Source organism: Arachis hypogaea, chromosome 19, assembly GCF_003086295.3.
Source record: "Arachis hypogaea cultivar Tifrunner chromosome 19, arahy.Tifrunner.gnm2.J5K5, whole genome shotgun sequence".
NCBI lineage: Eukaryota > Viridiplantae > Streptophyta > Magnoliopsida > Fabales > Fabaceae > Arachis > Arachis hypogaea.
In genome coordinates, this window is record NC_092054.1 from 17,554,787 (window position 1) to 17,565,595 (window position 10,809).

Below are 10,809 nucleotides of genomic sequence, written 5' to 3' on the forward strand. Positions count from 1 at the left end.
CAATTTGGAATAAATGTAGATTGAAAAGAATAAGTGAATAACTGATTATTATGCATATTCAAATGCGTATATACAGTTATGATTGATTTTCCATTTTTATTGGACAAGTTTTAAGATTCTTTGCATTTAAACAACGAAAGATATAAATTTAATTTTTTTTTATAAAGATGATAATGATGGCAAGCTTGGGCACCACAACATCAATGCCGAAAACATTTGTTGTGGTTACGTTGGAATTCATTAGACAAAAAGTCATATAATGTGGTTTGAGGAAAAAGAAAGTTAGACAAGATAATTATTATATTTAGATGTTGTATTTAAGATAATTTTTTTCACTTCACATTTATACTCTTTTTTCATTTTTTATTTTCTTTATTTCACTTTCATACTTTTTTTTTCATTTTTTTTTCTTTTTATCTTCTTCACTTTTGTTTGGACAAGCTCTAGTATTTACAAAATATATTAGAGATAAAAAAAATATTATTAAAATGGTCTCTAAATTTTATATTCCTATATGTCTCAAGTAGAGACTGATATAAAAATTTGACTAAGAAATATATACAAAAATATGTATTTTATCTCTATCTCATAAACTAAACATATTATAAAATGTAGTATTGTCTTTTGTTTTTGTTTCTGTAGTGCATCCAAACATAGCCTAAGACATGGTTATGAGCATCATCGGTCTTTGTTACCACGGTAAAGAAAAAGTATTATAGTGAAAATATTAATAAAGAATGTGTATACTAGTAATTAAATTCATACTTTATAAACTTTTGTTTTTAATATTTACCGTCAATAAAGATCTATTTAATAAATTTAAAATAATTTAGGAACTCACTTGAAAGAAAAAAATAAAATGACCTAATTGTAAATTTAGTGCAAATTTAGGACAAATTTAGTAAAATTATAGAAATTAATAGAATATTTAAATTTATAATAAAATATTATTATAATAGAAATAAAAAAATTATAATAAATTAGCATAAATTATGATAAATTAGGATGTTTATTATATAAATAATTATATAATTAAATGTTGAGATAGAAGTCGATATTAAATTATAAAATTTTTTATTTTTTAGTATATGGCACAAGTAAAGATGTTTAATACTGGATCCAGCTGAAATTCGAGATATATTTTGTCGGGTTTAAATTTATTATTTTATCTGATTTTATTTTTGGGGCATGTTTCAGTTACCTATTTCGATCTAAAATTATATTTTACAATTAAAAAAATATTTTAAAATAAAATTATTAATAAAATATTATATTTTTATTTTAACTAATATTTTTTATATTATAAAATATTGTGTTTATTTTAAACTAATTTATTTTGGTGTAAATATGATATAATATTTGTTAAAAATAATTTTTAAAAGTAAAAGTTTATTATACTTGTATATACAAATTTTATAACAAATTAATTTAGTTTAATACGATTTATTTTAGGTCAATTTAAAATTGAGTTAAAATAGAACAAATAAAATATTAAAATTAAATTTACATCTCTAAACACAAGCCATAATACTTATTCATGAGCGATATCCCTTGTTGCCATCTTAGAAAAATAGATTTTTTCAAAATTTTTTAATTATTTTATTAAATATAAATTTTTACTATTTAATACTTTTTCATATATTTTTTATTTTATTTAAAGAATATATAATGAAAAATATACTTACAACCGTAATTGAGAGAAGAAATTGAAAAAATCCAAAGCTTAGATTGCATTTATTTTTTTAAAATAAGATAAAGACAAAACAAAACATTAAAAATAAGACACAGAAAATAAAAATACAATATTTAGTGTTTTTTATTCTGTTTAGTGATACTATAGAATAAATTATAAAAATTTAATTTATTCTTTTTATTCAAAAAAATTTAAAATAATAATAATAATAATAAATATAATTATAAAAAATTAACAAAAATAATGATAGAAAAAATTAAAAATAAGTTGTGTCTTTTGTTAATGTTTATGTGTCTTTTTTCGGTTAGGATAGATACAAAATATTCTAATTCAGTATTTCAAGACACAATATCTCTATTCATATTTCATCTGTCAAATATAATTTTGTGTCTTTGTATCTTTGTCTCAATATTTTGTCTTTGTAAACAAACACAACTTTAAAATTAGAGGAAGTAAGAATTAATTTAAATTGACTTTTGAAAAAGTACTTATTTTTTTATTTTAAAATTTTTTTAATAGATATAAATTATTTTACATTTGTATAATTTTTTAAAAAAAATTTAAATATTAAAAATGTCTTTTATTTCTAATTATTTTTAAAATAAGATATTATTAATTTTTAGAACAAATAAATAATTGACTTTTTTTTAAAAAGATATATTTAAATAAATTTTAAATTGAATAAAAAAATAAATCTAAACCAACACAAAAATGGATTGAGAAAATTGGAAGTAAAATTTTAAAAATCGGAATCAATGGCTGGAATTGAAATATAATTGAGAGGGATTTGAAGTCCGAAGCTTAACTCACTTCAGCGTACCCGGAAAGCAGACCTAAAAAGTCTATAACCACTGTCAGCTGCGCACAAACTTGCCAAAATAATTGAATTAAAGTAAAAATAAATAAATAAAATTAAGAAAAAAAAATCCACTGTCACTGAAGTTCGAATTCATTTCCTTCCATTTGCTTTATTGCTTAGGTGAGAAGTTTCTTCTCTAACGATTCGTATCCCAACACACTGAAACTCAAAAGATTTGTGCTCTCTGGCGCTTCTGACTCGCTGGAATCGGTCACTCTCAGTGATACTGTTTTACTGCTTCACCTACTGAGTCGACTCGCTCATTTCCTCTATGGTGAGCCAAATTTTCCTTTTTATTATTATTATTTTCTTTTATATTTCATCTAAGTTGCTTTCAATTGAGCTTTTAAGCAATCCCAAACTGCATATTCCTTTTGGGGGTAATATTTTCCTTTCTGTTTTAGCATTTGAACTTGGGATACGATTTTGTGGTATGTCTGTTTGTATAGCATCATATTCATAATTTTTTTATGGTAATTTTGTTTGTAAGTCTTCTGGGTTATGATTGTTTTATGAAAAGTTTCAATTTTTGAAGTTCTAAGACTTGGACACTGCTAATTTTTAGTTTCTTGTTATGCATGCTGCTTATTTTATTTGGGAACAAATAATAGAGGATTTTGTTTCATCCAAGTTTTATTTTTGCTAGCTGTTATCTTCATTGCTTTTTTCTAAGAAAAAGAAATCTGATTTTACTTTATTTACACTCTTTCTTGTTATTTTTAGAATGTGGACTTGAGGTGCATGTGGTTGATATTCCATGGAAACAGTAGTTGCAATTGAACATAATGATGATGATGGAAAACTTGAAGACATTGGAGTTGATAGAAGTAGCTTTTCCTTGTCTTCTCCAAAGCAGATTGCAAACCCAGTTGTGTACAAGCTCGTCCGGGTATGCTTTCAGTGTCTTTTCTTTACTGCTTCAAGGTTTTATTTGTGAATGTGTTTGGGTTTGCAAATTATAGTTAGCTTTGCATTTTTCAGGTGTGGGGAAAGTTTGCAACTTTTTAGTTTATGAGTTCTTGGGAAAACGATCAAGATGAACGGAGTTGCCATGGTGGTACCTGGTGTTCTTTTTTTTTGTATTTTTTTTTCAGGATACCAGTACCCTTTTATGAGTTTTCAAGCATTTTTTCTAGGCCTTTTTAGGTGTGGGTGTGGGTATGTGTGTTCCTCAGCGTTGTAATGCACCTGTTTGCTACAGTAAAGCCTTGATTGTTAGCATGTTCCTTAATTTTGTTTCATTTTTTTTTATGGAAACTCCTTCCATGGCATCCTTGATTGTTTGTTACATTAGCTGCTTCACTTTTGTAATTGTTAATGACTTGTTGACTTGATACATTTTAATATACAGAAAGGCCTTGGGAACTCTTAAACAAATTAACTTAACCAAATGATTTTCCATCTTCCTTTTCTGGTCTAATTATTATTCTATCAAATCACAATCTTCAATTTCTGCTTACCTACTTTTGTTTGTTAATTAAACCAAGCTTCTCTGAGGTTTGGTTACATTGCCTTAACCTGCCCTAGTTTTCTTCAATGAGTGAAATTAAATGCTGAAATTTGAAAATGGATTGTGACAATGTGTTCGGATTCTGTTTTATTAGATGTTTAGAAATTTGAGTGGTTAGCTGTATATGTTTGATTCATATGCTAAATCCACTTCGGCCATTACACTTCCATTCGATCACCTTAACCACATCAAACTGGCAACCTGTGTGCCCTGATCTGATCTGGTTTTGAAAAACTCGGTGATTTTCAACTTTGCTGCTCTTCATGCTCAGCAAAAAACCATGTTCACATCCACGTCTTGCCGCATTCACGCCATTGTCATCACTAGATTTCTTTTGTCCTAGTGATACTGCAAATTCATGCTGTGCTGTTTTGTTTTGTCGGGTAAAAATGTTGTCAATGTCATGTTGTTAATTGCTGTTGAGCATTTGGTGCATCCATCATTGATGCACACCCAACTAAAGGAGAAGGAGAAGTATGTTTGAATTTCAATAACTGATTATGTGTTGCCATCTTTATTTTCGGCAATTTATACTTCTGTCTAGGCTTTGTTCAATATTTTCTTCATGTCTAATTTAATCTTTAGGTTGAAGGTGATGGGAGGTTAGTGCCTGCAACAGATGATGAAGTAATGGAGATGGAGGATTTTCTTGAGCATGAAAACAGTGAAATGCGTGTTGTTGCAGACACTGGGCAAAGTTTGGAGTGCATATCAATTGAAAGATCATCTTCTGGGAAACTTCGATTGGAGTGCCCAAAAGGTATATTCTCAATCTCAGTTGTTTGAACAGCATATTGACGCATTTCAGTAGCTGTTAGTCTGTTACATAAACTTAGCTACTTGTTACTATAGCCCTAACTCTGCTAAAATCACAGATTTGAGTTTTTTTTCCTGCCTTAGTCTGCTCCTTATAGTAGTTCAAAGAATAAATTTTTTATGTTGGTGCCTTTAGTTGTAATGTTTGTATTATAGATAGCCTCTGTTTCCACCCATCGTTAATTTGCAATTGGTTTTCTCTGGTATAAAGATGCTATATGGTTGGATATGCTTCTCACACATAGTGCCTACCGAGACACTCAGTTATTCTTGTTATTCCTTCCTGCAATTATTTTATTTGCTTGTTTTTGACTTTACCTTTTCTTCTCTAATTTAAATTGCTGACGGATGTTCTTAATTTGTTATTATATGGTCTTAACCTTTCTAACATGATAGGCAAGTGCCATGGACGAACTTATTAACTTCCCTTACCAATACATTCTACATATTTTCTTTGATTAATACCATTTCCATTTCACAACTAGGCACTGCAGATGCAGATTTTGGGAAACTAAATGCAAAATTACAGGTATTGGGATCTCTTTTGGTTTCCTTCTCTACTTCTCTCTTTCTCTCTGAAATCTTGATTACTCTTCATTGCTTGTTTTTCCTTTGATTCCAACATTTTTTCAACAATGCAATTATGTTTGTGCATTTTGGAAAACATGGTGCATCTAACTTGATTTTCTCAACCATTCACTGTGTGCCTCTTTTTCAATAGAATTCTTTGGTGCTAACTTAAGGAGTTATCTGTATAGACCTTCCTTTTGTTTAACTATGCGTATAAGATGTGGAACGAATGATAAGCTATTTAATAGCTTACTTGATTTTAAACATTTGTAAAGTATTTGAGGGAAGCTATTTCCTGTTATAAAAACAGTTTTATGAATGGTAGCACTAACTAATTGATGGTGCATCAGTGTGCTGGTACGAGAGCGAAAACTCTGTTTGCATTTACATTTTACATACACTGCAAGAAAGAATTTAAAATAGCTATATTGTAACTATGATCTTTCTTCCATTTATGTGAAAGGTTGGACTCAAGTCTCTTAGTTTCAACTTCTCTCTTTCAAATGTTTTATTGTTGGTGGACTTATCTTAGAAAGTGGCTCATGTATGATCCTCATTTTTTTCCCTTTCCTTTATTCTCCAGTTGGTCTGGGCTTTCTCTCTTTTTTGCTGTATGTCTACAAATCCCATTAGTATTATATTCTGTTTCTAGAATCCTTCTTGACCTCAAAAATTTTTTGTAGTACATTGAGCAGATGTTGCAAAAGGTCAAACAAGAAGAGAGACTTCGATTGTCTTGTGAATCACCTGTTCCTTCTCGTGTAAAAAAGGACAGCCAGTGTTCTGATGATAAAGCTGTCACGGTTGAGAATAATCAATCTGATGCCCCACACCAGGAAATTCCTTCTTTAGCATCAAGCTTAAATTATACACATAGTAATCAATCTGGGAGTGTTGATCAGTGTTCCAGACCTTCAGAAGGAGTGATTGAGAGCGGATCATCTGCTTCTGCTGTCTATTCCGCTTTGAAGTCCAATTTTTCAATGTTTGATGGAGAAATATGCTTGGACAAGCTATCCATCAGAGAACTACATGAACTGTTTAAAGTAACTTTTGGTCGGGAAACTACTGTGAAAGACAAGCAGTGGCTGAAAAGGAGGATTGCCATGAGTTTAACAAACTCGCGTGATGTTTCAGCAACAACTTTCATTATTAAAGATAACAAAATAGTAAGAAAATGTGAAGACAGTTCTGGAAATGGAGATGCTGAAGATGTAATCTCCATGGAAAATGCACCTGTAGAAGCAGATGTTAACTTGAAGGATTCATCTGCTTTGGAGGGTTGTGGAACTGAAGATAATCAAGTTGTTTCTGAAACAAAAATGGGAAAACATAATATAGAACATGGATTGGGAGGTGAGGATCACCAAAAAGCTGCAAAAAGAATTCGGAAGCCCACCAAGAGATATATTGAAGAGCTCTCTGAAAATGAATCTAGAGAGCCCAACCCCATGGCATCGTTAAGTTCAAGTAGAAATATGGGACCTGGACTTTCTACAACTTCATATGTGAGGCTTTCTGGGGATGCTTCTTCAGAGGTGAGAACATTTATCACCAGGGTAGACTCACTCGGAGGTTCTGATGTTCAAGTTCCTTGTGTTTCTCGGGTTCGAAGAAGTCATCCAAGGAAAGATATTACATCACTTACGGTAAGTGACACTGTTTCGTACTTGATTATAAAGCGACACTTAGTTTTAACTTTATCTGCTCCATAGCATGGTTCATGCTTTATTGTAGGACAATCATGATATTTTGTAATATAAACTAGGTAATACACCTAGGAACTTAGTACTTTCTACTTAGTACATTAGTCTTGCACCTGTAGGAAAATGTCTCTTTCTTGCTGTGCTTTTTTCCAGCATTATTGTACTCTTCTTGCGTCTTACTGGCAGTCTCCTAATAGTTCTGGAAACTGTTTATTTTCTGACTAATATAAACCGTTACAACTTTATTTCAGAAATTCCTTCCAATTGACATTGCCAAGACTGCAAAATCAGATAATAAGGTTCTTGCAGAAACTGGTTCTTGTGCTGCTAGTGAGAATCCAGACAAAATCCTGAAGGCAAGATCCGCTCCTGGAAAGCTTCAGCCAGTGAGAGCAACTGAGACTTTGGTAATGCTAAATTGTAGTTTCTTCTTTTCCACTACATTTTATTTTAGTTATTTATTTTATGTTTGTTGCACCCCCCCCCCCTTTCTTTTTTGTGTGTGTGTGTGTGTGTGGGGGGGGGGGGGATAATTTAAGTGGAGCTTCTTTAATATCATGATGTTAATGGGATCTCTGTTCATGACAACTAATGGAAGTATTCGCTTAATAAACTGCGCTATTTGTGCAAATTTTTCCTCATAGTCCTTCACTTTGGTACTTTTAAGGTCCTAACTTGCAAAGGGGAATAGAAGATGGCTAATCTGCTGCTGATATGCCATTTTTTCAACTTGAAATTTGGAAAATGCTCTCTCGCACCCTTCTCTTTGAACGCATGTTTTAGTAGAAGTGATTGAGTAAGATTGATTGAGTTGATTCCAACTACACACACCACTGATTGAAGTGGCCACCAGTCATCCGGGGGGATCATAAAAAACATTTCCTATACTTGGAAGTGCATGCATTCACTGGCACTGCTAATCGTTTCTCTTCTTGGTACACTAGACCACCATAGATGCCACCCCGTGTCCCTCCTTTTCATTCCAAGCATGCTCCTGCACATTGTAAAAAAAAGTATAATGGGTCACTGCCTCGGGTTCTGCACTTCCCCTCTTTCTCTTCTGTTTTCTTTGGTTTCTTTTTCTTAATGAGGCGGAGTGGAGGCAAGCCTTCTGGAGTTGAGGCAGAGAAGAGTTTAAGTGCACTTCCTTGACTCATTGTGTGGTCCTTTTATATAGAATTTCCATATTTACACCAAAACAACTGCTTTGTCCTCAAGCATGTGCATAAAGTGTGGTATAGATGCAGAGTCATGAACTTCTCTTTCCGCGCTGCCTTATATGGGTGAAATATTTTGGAACTGGCCTTTTATAATTTTTGGAGGGTCTTGGGTTTGCCTATATATTTCATCATTTTATCCTCACTGAATTCAGAGATTTCGGAATTGTAAGAAGCGAAGATTTGTTAGCCGTCCCTAGTTTAAAAGTAACTAGAAAATAATTAGTTATAGAGATTTTCTTTGGGGGTTTGGGATATGATTACCTTTTACCTTTTACCTTCTTTTGCTGCTTTGCTCATGGTGTTTTTAATGTTAATATGGTTTCTTTATCAGATGCTCAAAGCTATTTATGTTCTTTAATACACAGTTTATTCACTTAGTTCAGTTTTGGTTTCATTGTGAGGATGCTTTATCCACTTTTGTACTCATGTCCTCTCTCCTGATTAAATTTGAAGCCCCCCAAACATGAAATTGCAGATATGCTGTTGTTTCTTTTTTGATTCAATATCTACCATAATATAAACATTTTTGTTATTTTCATCGTGTTGTTGACGTTTGTTGTACAGCCTTCTTGTGAACCTGAAAAAGAGAAGCAGCTTCCAGGAGTAAGCACAAGCGAACCACAGCAGGAATTGAGACCAAAAAGGGTGGATCCATTCAGCCATACCTCAGAGGACAATATAGTTACTGTTCCCACCGCTAAAGGTGGAATGAGAAGGAAACATCATCGAGCGTGGACTCTTGTTGAGGTAATGAAGTTGGTTGACGGTGTATCACGGTGTGGCGCAGGGAGGTGGTCTGAGATCAAACGGCTCTCCTTTTCATCACACTCGTATCGTACCTCTGTCGATCTTAAGGTAAGCAGTTTTGAGGTCTGGTCGTGTTAAGGCTAGTTAGCAAAGTATGGGCTCGATTTTGTTGTCACTAAATTGCACTGAAAACAGATTTTGCTTTGCAGGACAAGTGGAGGAATTTGCTCAAGGCTAGCTTTGCTCAGGCACCTGCAGATGAAGGGGTAAGAGTCGTGATTTTGCAAAATTAATCTTGCTTATTAGTGAGTTTATATAAACATGATTTGTGCTTAAAAACTATTTGGAAATTAGTTCCTACAAACATTCCAGGAACTGTTTCAACATGCATGCATGTGACTTAAGTTGCTTAATATTTTACTACCTGTCCAAAATTAATTAGGCATAGGAATTAAGGAAATTGGAAACATTTGATTTTTTAATAAACTAGATTGATTTTACAAAACTACCCTCAACTCTCCTTATCCTATACTTATTGCCTCTTTCCTCTTTCCTCTTTCCTCTTTCCTCTTATCTTTAGTAGGATGATTACAATTGGAAAAATTCGACCTAATTCTTCTGCTTACTGAATTCCTGAGTGGTTCTCTGCAGAAATCCGACCTATTATAACTCTTAAATTAGGAATTTGAGTTCCAACTTTATTTTCCTTGTTAAATTTGTTTTCTTGACATAGATGAACGTGCGGAAGCATGGTACAGCGCCAATCCCGGAACCGATTCTGCTACGAGTACGAGAGCTTGCGCAGATGAATTCTCAGGCACCTCCAAATTTTAGCTCAAGCAAGTTTTTAGCTGGTGCCGGAAATGCACTCGGAGATAGACCAGGGTACTTGTAGTATTGTAAATAATACCCAAAAGAAAAAAAAAAAAACGAAAACAAAAACTTTGGAAGAAAGAGCTAACTCTGCATTTTCCTAGGCCAGCGCTTTGTGGAGCATAGGATAAATGCGATCTTTTGTAGGTTTTTTAGTGAACTGATGAATGCTTGTTAGAGTCATGTTATGTTGAGTTGTATGTTTTATTTGTTTTGATGATGGTTGTAAATTGTCCTAGTATGCTATAATGTTGGTTAGAATCATTAAACGGTTATATGTTTAGTCATGGTAATGACGTTATTAATACTACCTACTCCTTATAATATATACCCTTGTAGGCCATTCATATTTCATACAATTTCGATAGATAGGCCTTTTTGCTTTATTTATTTGTGTATTAATTGTTTGACTTATGCGGTTAAAGATTGACATGAACGTGCAGCCGAGGTATTGGATAAATGGCAGCATCATGTCTCACTAGGAGCTGCATGTAGTAGTTGAAATAGTGTGTTGTATAAGACCCCCAAAAAAAAAAAAAATTTGACATGAATGTTAAATAAAATCTGGAAATTTTAACAGAACTGGTGATTCTCTGGTATATTTGATAATTATTAATAATAACAATAACAATGAATAGCCACCAAATTGTTAAATCAATAATGTTACATGAATAATTATCTATAGGGATATAGATTTGGTATTTAGAAAAACAGATCTGCTACATATTCAAATTTTATTGCCATTTAAGTTCAACTTAGTAGGCTCAACATCAATAAAACTACTCTTATTAAAAGAGTGTGTAACACGCATTCGA

General features: G+C 32.3%; 1 protein-coding gene across 11 annotated transcripts; it reads left to right on the forward strand.

The window, feature by feature from the left end:
- The first annotated feature begins 2,454 nt into the window (after positions 1-2,454).
- LOC112775114 (uncharacterized) lies at positions 2,455-10,320 on the forward strand. 11 transcript variants are annotated; one of them, XM_025818585.3, is made up of 10 exons: positions 2,455-2,826; positions 3,276-3,441; positions 3,534-3,609; positions 4,648-4,822; positions 5,364-5,407; positions 6,132-7,097; positions 7,406-7,561; positions 8,939-9,229; positions 9,331-9,387; positions 9,855-10,320. In XM_025818585.3, exons 3-10 carry the CDS (start codon positions 3,589-3,591, stop codon positions 10,014-10,016), a joined length of 1,872 nt encoding a protein of 623 aa, XP_025674370.1. In that variant the 5' UTR covers positions 2,455-2,826; positions 3,276-3,441; positions 3,534-3,588; the 3' UTR covers positions 10,017-10,320. The 11 variants fall into 11 exon arrangements, with proteins under 11 accessions (XP_025674370.1, XP_072084939.1, XP_072084942.1 ...); XM_072228838.1 differs by having other exon boundaries at positions 6,144-7,097; XM_072228841.1 differs by having other exon boundaries at positions 5,373-5,407; positions 6,144-7,097.
- Positions 10,321-10,809: the final 489 nt, after the last annotated feature.